This window comes from Mastigoproctus giganteus, chromosome 10, assembly GCF_048544385.1.
Source record: "Mastigoproctus giganteus isolate SK-2022 chromosome 10, ASM4854438v1, whole genome shotgun sequence".
Lineage (NCBI taxonomy): Eukaryota > Metazoa > Arthropoda > Arachnida > Uropygi > Thelyphonidae > Mastigoproctus > Mastigoproctus giganteus.
The window spans coordinates 181,853,325-181,873,399 of NC_143584.1; the positions used below are offsets into that span (position 1 = coordinate 181,853,325).

At 34.0% G+C, this 20,075-nt stretch overlaps 1 protein-coding gene across 1 annotated transcript in view; it reads left to right on the plus strand.

Moving 5' to 3' along the window:
- Positions 1-20,075, plus strand: part of LOC150079595 (serine/threonine-protein kinase Nek10-like) — a 165,562-nt gene that overhangs the window by 9,516 nt on the left and 135,971 nt on the right. Inside the window, exons 4-5 of the mRNA XM_090382698.1 lie at positions 10,446-10,532; positions 17,985-18,074. Of these exons, the coding sequence (XP_090238824.1) occupies positions 10,519-10,532; positions 17,985-18,074 (104 nt within the window). The 5' untranslated portion in view covers positions 10,446-10,518. The remainder of the gene's footprint in view (positions 1-10,445; positions 10,533-17,984; positions 18,075-20,075) is intronic.

Here is a 20,075-nt window from a genome sequence, read left to right on the forward strand (position 1 = left end):
TTCAAGGCTTTATACACCTCTATCAGATCACCTCGCTGGTGCCTAGTCTCCAGACACTGTAATTTGCAAAACTTAAGCCTTTCCTCGTAAGAGCACCCCTTTGTTCCATTCACTAATCTTGTTGCCCTTCTCTGTACTCGTTCCAGCAGCTCTACATCCTTCTTGAAATGAGGCCTCCAGACCTGTATACAGTACTCTAGGTGTGGCCTGACCATTGCCTTATACAATGGAATAATCACCTCCTTATCCCTGCTGGAAAAATTCCTGTATATCATTGACAATACTCCATGAGCTACTCTTGCAGCCCGTCTGCACTGCTCAGAGAACTTCATATCTGCCTGCACAATCACCCCCAAGTCCCTTTCATTCTCTACCACTGTCAGTGTAGTACCACAGAGTTGATACGTTGCCCTGGGGTTGCTGTTTCCCATGTGTAGTACTTTACATTTGTCAATGTTAAACTTCATTTGCCACCTCTCAGCCCATCTGCTCAACCTTTCCAGATCCTGTTGCAGCAGTGTAGTGTCAGTAGTGTCCTTGACAACCCTGCCAACCTTTGTATCATCTGCAAACTTGGACATTAAGCTTGATATACCATCATCAATATCATTTATAAATACAGAAAACAACAATGGACCCAACACTGAGCCCTGAGGGACTCCACTAATAACATTAGTCCACGATGAGCAGTGTCCATTGATTACCACTCTCTGTCTTCTCCCACTCAACCACCCCTTTATCCATAGCAGCAATTTGCCTCCAATGTCACACTGCTCCAATTTGTGTAGCAGTCTTCCATGTGCAACAGTATCAAAAGCCTTTCTAAGATCCAAGTATATAATATCAAAGTTATTCCCTGCATCCAGTTCTTTTGTGACTGCATCATAGTATCCAATCAAGTTGGTCAGGCAAGACTTCCCCTTAACAAAACCATGCTGTGTCTGAGCTATAACTGAATATATTAATTATCAGCAGGAAGACAATATCTGATTTTGTGCTGATACTTATCAATATCAGCCCAAAATCAGAAGTTGCTCAAAAAATTTTAAGCAACCTTAAAGCCATTTATCAACAGAAAAATTGTTCAGAGAATAGGTCTATATTTTGAATGAAACAGGTCTAAATTATTGATTGGGAGAAGATAAAGCAGTTTTTGATGGGCACTGCTCTTCTTGGACTAATGTTATTAATGGAGTCCCTACATATGGGCAGCAGAATTCCAGAATAGCATACCAACCGTGTGGTACCACACTCAAGGTAAGTGGAGAATGAAGAAGACTTGGGGTAATCATGTGGCCTTACATGAAGTTTTCTAAGCAGTGTAGATAGGCTGCTAGGACAGCTCATGGGGTTTTGTCAATAATGTATAGGAATTTTGCCATCAGGGATAAGGAGGTGATTAACATGTTGTATAAGGCAATGGTTAAGCCATATCTTGAGTACTGTATACAGGTCTGGAAGCCGCATTTTAGGAAGGATCGTGTCACACAGATATAAGATGGTGACATGTGGTGTCACACAGATATAAGGAATGCAGAACTGGAATTTGGGGAGTACAATATGTACAGGAAGGTTAGACAGGATAAGAAGGGAGGAGGAGTTATTCTATTAGTTAGGAAACATAAAATCCAAGGAAGTACAGCCAGTCGACATGGCTGGACAGTGCAGTGTCAAGTCAGTTTGGTGTGACATAAGCACTGGGAAAGCAAAATTTAGAGTAGGAGTGTGTTATTGGCCTAATGACGCTGATGAGTATAATAAACAACTGTACAGAGAAATAGAGTGGGCCAATAAATCAGAGTGTCTTATAATGGGGGATTTTAATTTCAAATATATTGACTGGAATTTGTGGGTTGGCCACTCACACACTAGCAAGGCTTTTGTGGATTTATTGGATGATTGTTTTCTATAGCAGCTGTTCGGGAGGTAACTAGAGGGAGTTAATATTTTTCATGTGATTATCAGTAGTGATTTTTCATGCATTAAGAATCTGCAGATAAAGGAACCACTAGGTGGCAGTGATTACAGTGTGCTGAAGTGGGATTTACTCAAAGAGGTAACTACCATCAAAGGTAAAGGGAACTACGGTGGTCTAAGAGAGTATTTTAATTCTATATGGTGGGACTAACTGATGATGTTACTAACAGCAAATTCAAAATGGGAAGCATTCAAAGAATTAATCTTGGAGCTACTAGGGTTTTCATACCAACTAAGAAATACTCTTCAACATATAGAGCTAAATGGATGTCAGATGAACTGATGAGATTTGTGGCACAGAAGAAAAATGCATGGAATATATAAAAATTAACAGGTGACACGGAAGCCTATGATAGATATAAGCTGGTCTGTAACCAAGTCACAAAGGAGGTTAGGCAGGCAAAGGCAGATTACAAGAGATCTTTGGCAAAGGATGCAAAGAAAAACAGCAAAGAGTTCTTTACTTATGTAAACTCTAGAAGGAACGGGATGAATCAGATTAGTCCATTTGATATCGATGGTTCAACTGTTGATGATCCTGCTCAGGTAGCTAACAAACTAAATGAGTATTTTGTAGCATCTACATTCACACATGAGGAGTTATTCAGGGAGGGGAATGCCAGAGGTGAGTTGAACTCTGGCAGTGAGCTAGATGATTTTGTAATAACTGAGAGGAAAGTGGAGGAGAAATTGTTGAAGATAAACATAAGAAAGGCTCATGGGGTGGATGGAATGTATCCAGTTATATTAAAAGAAGCAGCAAAGGAAGTAAGCAAACCCTTAGCCATAATTATGAGAGTTTCTTTGGACTCAGGGGAGGTACCCATGGACTGGAGATGTGCAAATGTGACCCCAATCCACAAAGGAGGATCAAAGGGAGACACAGGTAATTACAGACCTGTTAGTTTAACTTCTGTTCCAGGGAAATTAATGGAGGCACTGGTTAAAGAAGCACTGCGGGATCATCTATCTAGACAACACTTCAGTTATAGCTCGGACACAGCATGGGTTTGTTAATGGGAAGTATTGTCTGACCAATTTGATTGGATATTATGATGTGGTCACAAAGGAACTGGATGCAAAGAATAATTTTGATATCATATATTTGGAACTTATAAAGACTTTTGATACTGTTGCACCTAGAAGACTGCTGCATAAATTGAAGCAGTGTGGCATTGGAGGCAAATTGCTGCTATGGATAAAGGAATGGTTGAGTGGAAGAAGACAGAGAGTGGTAATTAATGGACACTGCTCTTTGAAGACTAATGTTGTTAGTGGAGTCCCCCAGGGTTGGGTCCATTGTTGTTTTCTGTATTTGATGATGGTATATCAGGCTTAATGCCCAAGTTTGCAGATGATACGAAGGTCAGCAGAGTCGTTAATGGCACAAATGACAGTATGCTGCTGCAACAGGATCTAGAAAAGTTGAGCAGATCGGCTGAGAGGTGGCAACTGAAGTTTAACATTGACAAATATAAAGTACTGTATATAGGAAGCAGTAACCCCAGAGTAACATATCAACTGTGTGGTACTACACTGACAGTGGTAGAGAATGAAAAGTACCTGGGGGTAATTGAGCAGATATGAAGTTTTCTGAGCAGTGCAGACGGTCTGCAAGAGGAGCTCATGGTCAATGATATACAGGAATTTTTCTAGCAGGTATAAAGAGGTGATTATTTCCTTGTATAAGGCAATGGTTGGGCCACACCTTGAGTACTGTATACAGGTGTAGAGGCCTTATTTTAAGAAGGATGTAGAGCTGCTGGAATGGTACAGAGAAGGGCAACAAGATTAGTGAATGGAACAAAGGGTTGCTCTTATGAAAAAACCTTGAAGTTTTGCAAATTATAGTGTCTGGAGACTAGGCACCTGTAAGGTGATTTGATTGAGTTGTATAAAGTCTTGAATGGTTTGAGCATGCTCAATGCTGATGAGATTCTTTCTCTTGCTCAGAATAATCACCCGAGAGAGCATAAATTCAACTGAGGAAAGACAGTTGTAGGATAGATGTGCGGAAGTTTACCTTTAGCCAGCAGATGGTTGATTGTTGGAACAAAACTTTCATCTGTTGTTGTAGAAGTTGATAGCTTAAATAGATTCAGGGCAAAACTAGACAAACATTTGGAGCGAGTGGATGGGTGAAATGAGAAGGTTTTTTTTTTTTTTTTCCCCTTTGGCTAATGGTATATAAGCTTGCTTTCTTGCATAATGTGCCTATGCTAAAGGATGTGGATTTGTTGGAACAGGTGTGGAGAAGGGTAATGAGATTAGTGAGGAGAACAAAAGGGTGCTCCTACCACGAAAGGCATCATTTCTGTAAATCAGTGGTTGGTAACTTCTGTGATTAGTCTGATTGAGGTGTTTAAGGCTTTAAATGAATTGAGTAAGGTAGCTGTTAATACATCCTTACTCTTGCCCAGACAACATGTATGAGGGGGCAAAATTTAAATCAAAGATAGTTGCAGGATAGGTATGTGGAAATTTGTTTCAGCCAGGGTAGTTAATGGAAAACCTTCCATCTGATGTTGTGGAAGTGGTTAGTTTGAATAAATTTAAGGAAGAACTAGACAAATTATTAAATCAGCGGGTAAGGCAGGGATTGGCCGCTTCGAGGGTGCAATGAGTGCACTGCACCCAGGCGGCAACGTTCAAGGGGTGCCTGAAAACCTGAAACTTACATACACATATGAAGAAAATTTTAAAGGGGGTGCCATATTGCGATTGGCACCATATACCATAGGAATGCCCCTGGAGAGAGGTTAAGGTGGGAAATGTTTTTTTTTTTTTGGCTGATACTGTAGAAGCCTTGCTTTCTTGCATCATTGAATATTAATACTAAAGAAGGTGACATAAAAGTCATGCTTTTACCACCAAGTGTAACCTCTTTAATCCAGTCTATGAATCAAAGGGATTCTAGAATGTCTAAAGAACAACATAGATGAAAGTTTTTGAGTTCAGTTTTGTTAAAAAATAGAAGACACAAGTGTTAGGTCTTGTAGAATCATTAAAATCATTAACATCAAGGATGTGTTTACAGTATATCACTAGCATGGAAAAAATTCCAAGTTCAACATTTACTAAATCTCAGCAAACTTGGTCTGAGGTTGACATCACTAATGAAAGTCCTGAACTATAAGAAGATGGTGAAGAACATAGCTTGTTAACTGACTTCAGGCAAATTAAAGGTTTCAGAGATTTACAGCAAGAAGACATACAACAGTGGATTCAATTGTTGGAAAATTAAATTATGGAAACTTCAGAAATTGTACACACCGTGACAGAAACAGATGGTTATAAATATGAAGAAGAGAATGGATCAAATCCAGGGCCAAAAATTTCGCATACAGTAGCCAAAAACACACTAGATATAGCTTTGCATTATAATGAACAACAGAACAATTCAGCAATCAATGATTTTGTAAATAGTAGTAGTAGAGGCATGTGATGCAAGAAAGCAAGCTTATGTAGCATCAGCCAAAAAAAAAAAAAAAACATTTCATACATCTATTCCCTCTAAACATTTGTCCAGTTCCTCCTTGAATTTATTTAAGCTATCAACTTCCACAACAACTGATGGAAGTTTGTTCCAGCAATCAACTACCCACTGGCTAAAGGCAAATTTCCACACATCTATTCTATAACTGTCTTTCCTCAATTTGAATTTATGCCCCTTCAGGTTTGTAATCTGAGCAAGAGGAAGAATCCCATCAGTATTGATCCTGCTCAACCCATTCAAGGCCTTATACACCTCAATCAGATCACTTCGCAGGTGCCTAGTCTCCAGACACTGCAGTTTGCAGAACTTAAGCCTTTCTTGGTAAGGCTTAAGTTCTGCAAACTTAAGCCCTTTGTTCCCCTCACCAATCTTGTTGCCCTTCTCTGTACTCGTTCTAGCAACTCTACATTCTTCCTAAAATGAGGCCTCCAGACCTGTATGCTGTAAATATTTACAGCATTTTGTAAGTATTCAGCAATCATTGATTGCTGAATATTTACAAAAAAAAATTAAGTGAGGGACTGTGCTGCAAAACATTACTCATCATCTAAACTGATGAAAATTACTAATTTTATATAAATGAATGTACATGTATGTGTTTTAAGTGAAAATAAATTTCTTAAGGTGCATGTATACATTTTAGTTCCTTATTTTAACCAACTTTTGTGATTTACTGCCCAGGTACTGGTTCTGGTGATGTCAGATAAAAGGGCTTCTATGTAGCTAAATTTTTCAACTTTCGTATTTTACGGCTTGAGCTTAGGAGTGATTTTAAAAAAGCAGCGAAGATGTATATGTAATATGAATACTTGCAATTTTAATGCAAAAATTCAGATATCATTGGGACCTTTAGTAGAACAGTCAGGTAGGAAATTTGCTTTTTGAAATTTTGAGTTGTAATAGACTGAGGTAAGGGAAGTGGAAAGGTATTGGAAATTCATCAAATAAGTTTGCTGTTAGGTTACCAGGCAAAATTGAGAAACAAGTTACCTGGTCAGCTCACAGTTCCACATTGAATATCATGACCATACGATAATTGTTTCTGAGAATGCCATTTTTCCTTTTTTGGTTCTTGGTTCTGCATTCATTTCTGAAGCTTGTATTTTAGTTTGATTGAGTAAAGTGCTCTGAATATGAAAATGTGTATGAATTTTTAGAAGGATCATTTTTATGGAACTTGTGAGCTTTCTATTTCCCTTTAAATAATATTGACAAATGAATATTCCATGATTGGTGGACTAAGAGAAAATGCCAAAAAAGGAAAGTTGAGTAGACCTTCATTATTATGCTTCTATTTTATAACTACCCTGTTCATATTCATCTCCCCCACTCCACAAGCATCACTACTGGTTGTGGGGGGGAGAGGGAAAGAGAAAACTAGTCTTTAATGGTGCGTGGCCCGATTGAAAAGACTTTGTAAGTTGTTCAAGGAGATACATGCATTGATATTAGAAAAAACTTAATATAGTCAGCATTCTGCCTTGTGACTGAGGTGAAGTTACACACATTGTATGATAGAAAACTGTTCAGCAAAGCAAGAAATGAGATCCGAGAAGAAGTGGCGGTGGGGTATTAATGCAAAGTTAATAATCAACACAGTATTACATCAGAGGGGTTAGCTATTTGATAAATGGAAATAACAATAACAGAAATATAGAAAAATTTCATAGCTGCCTCAATTAACAATTGTTTTTAGATGTTTACAATTTTATATTTCAAACATCCTTCATTTAGAAACCTAAATGAAGTGTTAGAAACCTAAACTAAATGAAAGATGTAAAATGCTTATGCTTCATTTTGAGCAACTGTTTTCATTAAAACTGTTCTGATTTCCTATGCTAGCTGTTTAACTACTCTGTTAGTGTTTCGTTTTTGTTGTTGAGGTTTATTTATTCATTTATTATTGTTACACAACCAAGCAGAGCAATTTAAGCACCATCTCAAGTTGGTGTACTGTTTCTGTAGAATTGTGTGCGTTCACAGGCTAGTTTGTTTGCATGTTTTGCAGGATGAAAAACCCAGAATACTTTAGAGGAAAAAACCTTTCACCTGACTGACTGCAGCCCTGAATGGAAACGCCTTTCAGAAATTTCCTGTCTTTTTAATTGGATCTGAACTCGGTTTTTTTCAAGTGAGTGAATAGCAGTGAAATCAGACTATTCTCATGACGTTCATTTGTAGTGTTTTTATTTATATGTATTTATATTAAGGTAACACCTTTTTTATTATAAAAAAAGTTCTGATATGAGCTGTTGAAAGCATAATGTTTTCTAATTTTTATTTTCTTTAATGATTGTTCTTGATTCAGATCTTTTACTTAAAAAAAAGAAAAGGAAAGTGAAATATATATTCACTTTCCTTTTCTTTTTGAACTATATTATGTTTAATCATAAATTTTTTATTATCCTAAATTTAAACAATAAACATAAAATGAGGTCCTAAATGGGATGTTTAAAAGTATTTGTTGTATTGATGGTTACAACATTACTCTATCACTGGTAGGCTAAACTCATTTGTCACATGCTTGCACTTGTTACCTCTTATTTCTCTTTGTGATCAAAAACCAGTATACCTCTGGCATATGTTCATCATATGGAAACTAAACACCTGTGAGGAGACCCGAATGAAAGCTTTGAATTGATTGAGCAAACTAAATGCTGATGGTATCCTTACTCTTTCTTGGATGACAAAAATGCATAAGGGAATAAATTTAAATTGAAAAAGGATGGTTGTAGGATAGATGTGTGAAAATTTGCTCTTGGCCTGAGAATAATTTATTGTTGGAACAAACTTGCATCTGGTTTTGTGGAAGTGAGGAGTTTGAATAAATTGAAGGAAAGACTAGACAAATTATTAGAGAAGGTGGACAAATGATGTAGGTAGTTTTATTTTATATATATATATTTTTTTTTTGGGTGATGCTGTATAAGCGTGCCTCCTTGCATCATATACTAATATTAATAATTTTTCCCATAATGCATGGCTCTATAAATATTTCATCTAAATTATACAGGAAAGCCATTAAATGTTTTGTGTGTATCCAGCAAAACACATTTATTACTTATTTCTCAGTTTAATACTGATTAACAATCAGTTTTAGTAGTAGTAGTAGTAGGTAAACTATTTTTGTTCTTGACGTAAGTGTTCTTTATTTCTAAGTTATCTAAATAGAATTGAGTAAGATCACAAGTTACATGCATGGAGGCAGAGGAGTGGATAAAATACATAATTTAAATGTTTTAAAGGGCATACTGGCATCAGTAACTTGAACATTGTAATACAAAATGTGAATGATAAACAGAGAGAATATAATTTTGAATGAAATTTGAACAACTTTAAAGTATAAAGTATTATTACAGGTATAACATATAACCTATGACGAGGTATTGTTATTTTTGGTTTTTAGGAGCATTAGCAACTAAGGCCATATTGCTCCGGGATATCCGGTGGTCATTCCCTGACCTTTCCGCATCCTCCGTATTTGGTGGTGACAGGCTCGAACCCCGGTCTAATCAAGAAACATGTGCTATACACTGCTGCTCCTTCCCACCTGGCTATGGAGGCACCCCCTATGATGAGTAGTCCACTATAATGAGTGTTATTATGTATCATCAGTCTAATGATATTAGACTGATGCTACCTTAATAATGCTTATTATAGCAAATGTATTAAACCATCAATAGAATAAATTAGACAGTAAATAAACTCTAGAGTTTATTTACTGTCTAATGGTCAAGTAAAATATCAAGATGGTCAAGTAAAATATATGTAAATATGAGGCATTTCTTATAATGTGTTTTGAACTGAATCAATAACATAATTTTTTTCTATACTCGTTTAATTTTAACCATTGTTTATGCCACGTGGCTCATTGTTCTTCAAAGTTATGCAACAATTTATGAAAGTGGTACATGGGAAAGTATGATTAAAGCACTATAATTTACTTTCTGTTTCCACTATTACTGATTGGTATCTAATGTTTAGTTGTAATTGTGGTCATGTTTACTGCACTTGAAATGTGCATTTGGTAAAGTGTATTACTTGTTAAAATTTTGCCAAAGTTACTTTTCATGAGAAATCATGAAAGTTATATTTTAAGATCAAGCTTATTGGAATGGAAGAGAAATTGAAGGTGGGGAGGTATAAACAAAGTTTGAATTGATATAAGCCTGAGAGAATGGCAGTTTTAATAAAAGTGCAATTGGTAGTGTGGGTTTTGTACATTTGGTAGTATGGATTTTGTTTTTCTCCTCGTTATTTTTAAAATAAGGATAAAATTAGACATTTCTATTCTCTGTGATTGTGCTCGCTCCAGAAAGAGAAAGAAATTGGAAGTTAGGAATCCAATGCTTTATGAACAGAATATATTTGATTCAAAATTGTTTTAAAAAATAAAATTAATGAATAAAAACTAGCCGATTATAATGAACATAACTGCTAACATGATAATAACATTATAGATATTATTTTGTGCGAAACTGAAAGATAATTTAGTTTTCTTTAAAAATAAAATATTTAGAAAACTATAAACATTGACAAACTTGAATTTCATTAAAGTATCATAATTTTGAATGTGTGAATTTTCTCAACCATGTTGCTGTTTGTTGCATTAAATCTGAATAGATGAACAGATATGTGAATAAAGTAATAAAAATGTTGTGATATCACAGTATGTTTTGCAACATATAAACAGAATAAAAACTATGAAGGCTAAAGATAAAGGAATCAGAGATCTGCAAGGATCCCAAATAATAAAGAAGGATGAGAGAGTGCTAATTAAAAAAAAAAAAAAAAAAAAAAGGCATAACAATCAAAAGAAACAGAGGAAAATGATAAAGAATTTGCAGGACTTTGTTGTGGAATAATAGTGTTTTTGAAAATATTTGATACTTGTATAATATATATAATTAAATAATTAAAGTACAAGCATTGGATGTTATAAAGGTGTTACAAATTTTGTTGTTTATTTTAGTGTTTCTGCCAAAGCTGTGCTGGCAGAAGAATTTATTGTTGATCATCTGCTGCATATTATTCAGAACTATGAAATGCATAGTAAAAAGTAAGTTCTTTTTTCAATTTCAATATAAGTATGTGTATTTTTATATGTATTTATGCAGTTTTTGTTTTATGTATATTTTAGCTATGTAGTTGAAGCATATAAATAAGTTCCTGATCTGTTGACAAATGATTCACTTAAGAATAATTTATTTTTAATTTTAGACCAGCTAAAAAAATAATTCTGATTATGAAAGGATAAATGTTCAGAATAGTTAGTTAATAATTCATTTTTAGTCAGTCTGTTCCATTATTAATGGTTTAATCTTTTTATTACAATATTGTTAGAATGTAAGAATCTAGATCAGCATTTTTTAAAACTTTTTTTTTTTTTTTGGTTGCAAAAGCTTTTGGAAGATCTGAATCTTTTGGGGAACTCTTAATATCTTTAAAAGAAATAATAATCAGTGATAAATTAATTATTATTGCTTTTAAAAATTAATGATAAAAAATTAACAAAACATTTGCAGAACTTCTGGGATTTTTTTTTTTTTTTTTGAGGAAGAACGCAATTTGAAAAGCACTGATACTTGAATCGTGGGTATTTATTAATTTATATTAAAATGTTGTTAAAATATCTCAAAATTCCTCCCTTGAGACTTTTCTTATATTATTTTATCCTCCTTCATTAAAAAACAAGCATATCAAAAATCTTTCTCTTGCTCCCTCTCTGTCATGCATTAGAAATTTCACAGCACTCCAACAAGCCCTAGGGTTCTGTGGAACCCAGTTTTAAAACCTATGATGTAGATCAAGTGCATATCCAGTAGGACACCTGCTTTATTAATTTATATGATAAATCATTAATTTTTACTAAAAATGTAATTTTCCTTATATAATATATGGGAATTCATATGTGCTTTATTTTTATTGCTTAACTACAATATATATCTATCCCTTTATCCTATTAATGAAATTCATTTAATAAAATTTCTAAGTTATAAAACATAAATTAGGAACAAATTTTATATATGAGTGAAATTCAAAGTTCCAGATTTTTAGACACAACTAAAAATAAATAAATTAGTATACTTAAATTAAAAATTATAAATTAGCTAATGCTATTTGATTCTTTTTTTTTTTTTTTTTTCAAAATTATGAAGTACTTCCTTTTTCTCTCTTATGGTTTTGTCACTCACGGAGTTTAAACTGCCTAGTAAATGTCATGATGTTTAATGTCTACAGCAGAATGAATTTTTATTACCATTGCCTTTGTAGTTTGCTATTTGTACTTGCTCTGTAAAACCTACAAACAAACAAACATCATTCTTTGTAAACAAAAAAAAAACCAAAAAGTTAATGTGCAATTTATTTAAAAGTTGAGACACTGTGGTGGCCTATTTTAGAACTTGGTGGCCTCTCATAAGATATTGGTATATGATAGGATATCTGGCAAAGCAGTGGTAATAAAGTTGTTCAGTGCGAGTTACCCTTCAGGCAGTAGTCACTTGAGATACCTACAATTTCATGGGGGATCTGTATGTGTTCTTGTTTATATTCTGGCAAAACTAGGGCTTACAGTACTGAGATTCTGGGATCCCGAATACTGGGATCCTGGTCATTTTTTTTTTCAGGATTTGAAATACCAGTATTGATACAAAAATACGGTTTTTCGCTACTAATTTAAAAAATAACTGTTTATGATTTATTCACATAAAGGTTATAAAATTGACAATGACAAATCATTGAAATTACTGAATTTTTAAGTGAGGAATTGTTATACACAATACAAATGCAATTAAAACCTGAAAATGTCATGAATCTAAGATATAAAATCTTACAAATATATTTCTCTTAGTAAGTATAGTGTGTGTTGAAGTAAAGCACTTAAGGAATAACGAAAACATCATTACTGAAATATTTCCATTAGTGGGAGAAGGCCTGGTAGGGAAATTAAGGAATATGGTGAATGGTTCACCATATTCTTTAATTGAGGAGGGGTTAAAATTAAAAGCTTATGAACAATAGTTTAATCCCTCTATTACACCACTACTTGATGATGTGACACTTAGTGCGTTTTGGGAAAGGGTGTCGGTATGGAGCAGTTCAAAGGTATTGTGGACAGGTGATATAGAGGTAAAAGATGAAAGCATTTCTTTGTGTGGGGAAAATATTCGGTTTTTAAAGAATAACACTGCGATTGGGTCATGTTTAAATTAGATAGGGGGAGACAAATAAGCTTGCATATAAAAAAGTAGTACAAGGGGCGATTATAACTTGCAATCAACCGAATAAATAAATAAATGAGAAGGAAATAAATAAGATGCTTGTGCCAAAAGAAGGGTTTGTAGTTATTGTTTGGAAGGGTTACAGACTTGCAGTGGTAGTTCTGGGAATATCCAGCTGTACAGGGTGTTTCAAAAATGATGGTCAATAATTTAAAGGTGAAAAGTACAAACTAAAATAAACAAAAAAGTCACAGTGAAAATCGGGCCGCAAATGAACCGTTTTCGAGATAATGCATATTTTCTGTTAAGATCCGCCACTGACTGTGGGAGCACTGGTTTAGCAAAAAGCTGTGAATCCTTTGCTAAGGGTGGTTTTATTAAACATAAGATAATACATTTTTAATTTTTGGCTTCAACACCACAGGATTTTACAGGTGTTACATGTTACAGGTTGTTCTTTCTAACACCCTTTCCTCAACATCAGGTGTTATGCTTCTAGGTCTACCTGCTCGTACTCCATGTGCACAGCGCCCATGCTCTCTAAGGCATTGATGTACCTTGATGAATGTGTACCTGTTGGGCTGCTTTCAGCAGGGAAATGCTTCTTGGTACAAACGTGCAGCCTCGAGTGCACCGCCGTTGGCTTTACCATACATGAAGTGTATGTCCGCATACTCTTCGTTGCTGTAACCTCTTTCCATGTTGACTGCCCTTTGACGAGTACTAGTATGCTTGCTATGTCTCAAAGCATTGAGAGAGGGGAAAGGGAGAGAATGAGCATAACCTAACCTAAACATACAAGTCAGTGGTGGATCCCAACTCTGTACAGTTCACCTTGTCAGTGGTGGATCCCTACTAGAAATATGCAATATCTTGAAAACGATTCACTTAAGGACCCATGTTTACTAGGCTTTTTTCACATATTGCAGTCTGTGCAGTTCACCTTTAAATTAATGACCATCACTTTTGAAACACCCTATATAGTGAAGAGTTTCACCAGGCACGTTCATGTGCTAGAAGTTAATTTGGAAGTTGAATAACAAGCTAATCAGATAGTGCCCTGGCTTCTACTACTGCTGTGGTAATTTTCTATAGTATTAACAGAGAACTATTCCCGAAATAAGACAGTACTGGAAGAGCTATACAGCAGAGTTCAACTAAGAAGAGAGAGAGAGATGCATCACCACACTCTGTGGAAGGAATCCCACCGTGAAAGAGAAGGAAGGTAAGTCCTCTGAATTGTGTTGTATTGGAAATGGTACTTAGATAAAGTGGTAGATTATTTTAGAGTAAGGTTGAAGTTGAAGAAATTAGGAGAAATAAGGAAATGTTAAGTATTGAGTTGGTTTATGGTTGAAGTTATAAAGAAAATTGATATTGCTAAATTAAGAGAGAGAGATTACATGGAATTGATAGTATTAAGTTAGTGACTTATGGATTGCTGTTGAGAAGAGAATTGATATTGCTGATTAAGAGAAACATGAGGAAGTGATTAAGCTTGAATTAGTTTAGTGTTTACAGCTGTAGAGAGAGTTGATATTGTTAACTGAGGGAAATTTTATGGAAATGATAGCATGTATTAACAGATTAAATGAGAAAAATGAAGAGATTAGATGTAAATGAATACCAGTTATTCATATACTTGTAAGTAGTTTTGTATGATAAATGACTTTTGTTTTATATTTGTGTTATTACTCATGAGAAACTATGGGAATATCCCTCAGCTCCTGCAAATTCTGATTTTTTTAATGCAGTCATGTAGCTTGTGGGCCTTAGTGCTTGAGGGGAGCTTCTGTACAAAAATCATAATAATGGCCACTGATGGCAATACTAAGGTACATGGAAATAAAAATTAATAAATAAATAACCCCCACATCTTAGATTTGGTTTCCTCACCAAGCTTAAATGTCAATCCTTTTCTTTTGTTAATATGGATATAGTGCCATAAAAAGTCAAAAAAGTAAATAAGATTTTTTGAAGATGAGGGAATAAGGGGGGTGGGAAAATGCAACTCACCTCGACTATCTCAGTACAATAGCACCAACCAGCACAGAATCCAAAAGGGATGTTTTCTGCCGCTAATTAAATATGTACCAAAATTAGATCCAGTTTAAACGATAACACTATTGATTGTTTATATTTCTTAAGAGCTCACTTTATTCGGACAGGTAGTGTGGATGCTTTTAGACAACCAAATTTGCAGTTTCAACATGTATATTTTTTTGCTTTTAGAATAACTGTATGCTTAATAATTTTTGTTAGAATATTTATTATTGTAATAAAAGTTTGATTTGAAACACGAATTCAAGTAATTACTTGTTCTTTTTCTTACTTTATTGCACCTAATTGTCATCAAAATTTATTGAGAATTTTTTTTTTTTTTTTTTTTTTTGTGGAATACCGGTATTTCGGTTTCATACATTAAAAATGCTGAAATACTGATATTAAGATTTTGACCGGTATTGTGAGCCCTAGGCACAACCACCAGGTCAGAGGAGTCTACATTAATTATTTTGACAATTAATACAATCATTAACTGTATTTAGCAGTCACTCAGGCTTGAACCATAGTCCATTCAAATTGCCTTTGCTTCTGTACCCTCATGCCTGACTACTACTTGGCTATGTCAGAGCTCAATTGTAATTTCTGAAACAGGCTGTCTTGTCTTTTAAATGGCAGATTAACCCTTATGGTAATGCCACTTGCTTACCGCAACCAAAGAAGAATTTGTTGTGCTTTGATCACATTTACAAAGCAGCTTAAACCCTGTTAGTCATAAGAAAGGATGAGGAAGCCCTTCTACCTTTCATATACCAATGGCTACTAGACATTGTGTCACACTAATTCAATATTAAAAACATTTAAGAGCTCTTATTAAGGAATTCCCTCACTATCTCCTTGGTTAAATGATCATAGTAATAGAGGTGAGAGAATTTAAAAACTCATGAGCTGTTAAGTTTATTTAAAAAACCAACCTTACTCATTTTGAAATGCAGTCCAATTCAGACACATTTGTTTTTTTCAAATCAAAAGTAAAACTGATTGCAAATTGAACTTAACTTAAAAACCAAACACTGAAGAAGTTAACTTCGATGAAAACCATTAATCTTGTATCAATAAGAACACTACTTTTTGAGCTTGACTTATTTTCAGTTTCTATTATGTGAAGTATAATCATATATATATTCAATTGCTATTATGGAGTATATTTATACTACAGCATAGCAATTGAATATATAAAAGAATCTCTTTTGTTGTTAATATTGATTATAAATCAATTAATTTATATGTAATGTACAGGTAACCTTCATATAACAAGGTAGTTAGGTGCCTATAAAATCTCGAGTAGTTCAAAACCATGTTATATGGAACTAAGAACCAGTACAAAAAGGGAGGTTACATTCCAAAGCTAACAAAAATATGCCATTTTTTTATAACTATCAGAAACTTTAATTTTTATTAAAAAATAGTAATAACTGAACAAATGTCTTACAAACTGTGGTACATAACATGTCAGTTAATGTACATTCATTTCATTTTTTTCCTCTTCATTGCTGCTAAGCACAATCAAATGAGAAAGTTTTCTCTGTTGCAGAATATCTTCACCTTCTGAACTTTCTTCTGCAGCATCTAGGTTTTGTGTATCTTCTGCTCTCTTTAAAATATCAGTATTCTGGGATTGTTTGCTTTTGCTTGATAGATCTTTGTAAATTGCGTGGTATGGAGCTAAGCATTTTTGAAGCTCCCTTTTGAACTTTGTTCCTTTCAGTCAAAGGATCTGCATTCAAAAAATAAGATTCTAATTGCTTGGCTAAGTTTATGCCTTGCCGTATGCTTTTTAGTGTAAAATTTGGAACTTCACAATTTTCATCTGCGCTACCATCCTCTGAATCGATTTGATTTACTTCCGATGCCATTTCCACCGAATCCGCTTTGCCAGCCTCTTTTCTACAGCAATTCTTGAATGTCTCTAGTAGTCATATCATCAAAACCTTCCCCTCCTACTGACTTAACAAGTTCTACTATCGCATCAGTTCTGTTTTCTGCCAGTTGGCCATATTTCATGAATGAACTGACCCTGGCCATACATTTTTCCAACATGCATGTGTTGACAGTTTTGCTTCTTTGAGCGATAAAGCTATGATTCCAATACAGTTCACAATTGAAAAATGTTTCCATACCTCCATCACTTCAATAGATTCGGAATCAATTTTTTTCCAAAATCCATTGTAACAGATTTTCTGATGTAATGAGTTTTAAAGGTAGATATAATGCCTTGATCTAATGAATGAATTAAAGAAGTTATATTAGAGGGTAGGAACATTTACTTCAATATTTTGGATGACTTAAATCTTTTGGATGGCCTGGCATGTTATCCAGTAGTATTGAAACTTTGAAATCTAGAGTTTTCTGCTTTAAATAGTTTTCCACAGCTGGCACAAAACAATTTAGAATCCATTCTTGAAATAAATCGGCAGTTGCCCAAATTATGCCTAATTTCCTTAGCCATAATTTAGGGCTGGAATTTAATTCACAACAAAGAAATTATTCCAATATGCTTCTTAAGAACAAAGTTTAGTAACACATACCTGGAAAAATGTATAAATGATCAAATAAAAACCAAAATAACCTTAAAAAAAACCTTAAGTTATGAACTGCATGCTTCAATGTCATAAGCATTATGGTCTCAAACAAGCACAACTTCCATTGCACAGAACCTCACACAGGGATTTCCCAATAATATATTTCTTTTTTGCATAACAACTAGCGAATCAACAGTGGGGATTCACAAAAAAGAATGCGAATGAAAAAAAATTGCGTCCAACATAATAGCAGGGTTCCCCCCCCAAAAAAAACTCAAAAATACCATGCTATGCATGGTTTGCCGTAATTCTCTAACCAGGTTAGAGAAAAACCATGTTATTTGAGTACCGTGTTGTGTGAGGATCACCGCAATTTATCGATCGTGTTAGAGCGAAACCGTGTTATTTGGGGGGTTGCGTGTATATTTTTATTATTTTGTTGTATGCAGCATTTATTGTTTTTGGTTGTCTAATTAAAGGTTTATTTTTATTATTTACTACATTATGATAATTGAATATTGTTATGGTGCTCACTGCTGTAATACAAAATTTATGATGTAATGTTGATATACATATTGCTTGTACTTAAATTAATTAAACAATGCTTTGTATTTTCCTTGGCCTCTTAATTAATTTTATAGGTTTTTTTTTTTTTTTTTATTTCTATACAAAACATTACAGAAATTTTAATATTTTTAATTTTAGGTTGGCTGCTAGTCTGTTGAGGTTACTGAGTTCTGAAAAAACAACAAAAGAACAAGTCCAGCTATGGGAAGGTGTGCCAGTTTTACTGAGGTGAAAGCTTTGTTATGCATTGATACCGTGCACAAATTTGAGCATGTTAATGATATAAAAAAAAACAAAAAAAAAAAAAAACAAAAAAAAAAAAAAACAAAACCAGATAGCCTTTTGCTATGTTAACTGTAACAACCACAGGACTTGATGTACAAGAGTGCCAAATTAAAATGATATTTTTATTGTTTAAATTTAAATCACATAACCTGGGTGTAAATTTAGAGATTAGTAGTAATGCTGCTACTGAACATTAGGGCATGTTGGCTACACTGCGTATGTGGGAAATGGTATGCAGCACCAAAGGCAGTGTAGTGTTCACAGTGCTGTATGTGTCCAAGCTAGCACAGTGCAGTGTTAATCAGATTCTTATGGTCTTACAGAAATTTGCTGGCATATGGAAAAGGTATATGCCGGTAACTGTTTTTTCTGCCCATGAGTTTGCATATGGATGGACAGTTAATGTGAAAACTGTGGATGATGACCCAACATATAGGTGATATTGTTTTGGCAGAAACATCATCAATCAGAGCAGATTGCTATATGACAGTTGGTGGGGTAAAGAAGCTGAATCAGTCAAGGATGGATCCAGGATTTTGGAAGTCAGGCACACAGCATTTGTAATCCTGTGTGATGAAATTATGATTTTTCCTATATGCTGTTCCACCCCCCCCCACATGCCATTTTTCATCTCTTTAGTGTTTACAGGTTCAATTATTAGTTTTTTAAGATTAATAATTAACTGAATAATAAATGATTCAATTTATTGTTTCACTTATGTGGTCTTTAGTACATCAAAATATATGTATTAGAAACATATACAGTAGAATCTTGGAGCTTCGCATATCTCCAGCATAAAGTTATCTTTTGATTTTGTAAACTATGTCGTTTGTAAAATTAATTATTATCAGAAGACACAACACAAACAGATATAGTTGTTTTTAAAAAATTGTACAGTTTAGTTTTTAGTAGGCAGCAAACAAAAGATTAATAATAAATAATTATTTAAAATAAATAAACCACATATGTAGTAGGCTTTTGCCTCCAAAATTTCCTGTGCAATGAAATATTTGCAATAATTCTGCCTTCCATAATATTTCTTTGCAAAGAAGTCCAATGCGCCTGGTCAATGGAAATATTTTGTGAATGTGTAAAGTAAGGCCAGTCACACCAGTCTATCTTGTCCCATCATGCTTCTTAAATATGTTTTAATTCTTTAAGAGTAGAAAAGCATCATTCAGTAGAACAGGTTGTCAAAGGAAATATGGCTAATATATTTAACAGTTTTATAGTATAGTACAATCTCAATGTGTGTTGGGAGACAACTTTAACACCCAAGTTATAAGCAAATTGTGTTATAGCTAAAAATATAATTTGTGTTTTTCCAATTTTTTTTAGCATGAATATACAATGACTAAAATATGACCTATTGAGCATGTGTTTCTATATAAGCAAATTTCATTTCACATGTTTTCTTTTTTTCCTTTTAGTTTTTCTGTTTTTCCATCTGTGGATGAAATTGTTTAAAAATTTTAAATGGCAATGCACTGTTACTGTAGAATTTTTTTTAATAATGCTGTATTTTAAAATAAAAATATTAATATTTTTATTTTAAAATATTGCTGTTTTAAAATTATTATAAATAATTTCTTCATATACCTACAATATGAAGATAATAAGACCTGCCAACCCACATTGGACCAGCATGGCAGATTATGGTCCATTTTTCTCAACATGAATTGTTGAGGAGGCTTCACTCCTGCAGTGGATTGATAATGGCTGCAGTTTACCTTTACATAAATAGGAAATAAGGAACAATTCAGCCATCTGATCATAGGCTACATAATCTAATGGCATTATAGGCTGTGTGGTCAAATGTGAGTGTTCAAAAAAGGCTTTTTTTTGTGTATTAAATATTTAGTATATTAAATATTTTTTTCTAATATAGGAGTTGTAAGTAACAATATTTATCAATAACAATAACTCCTATATTACAGAAAATAT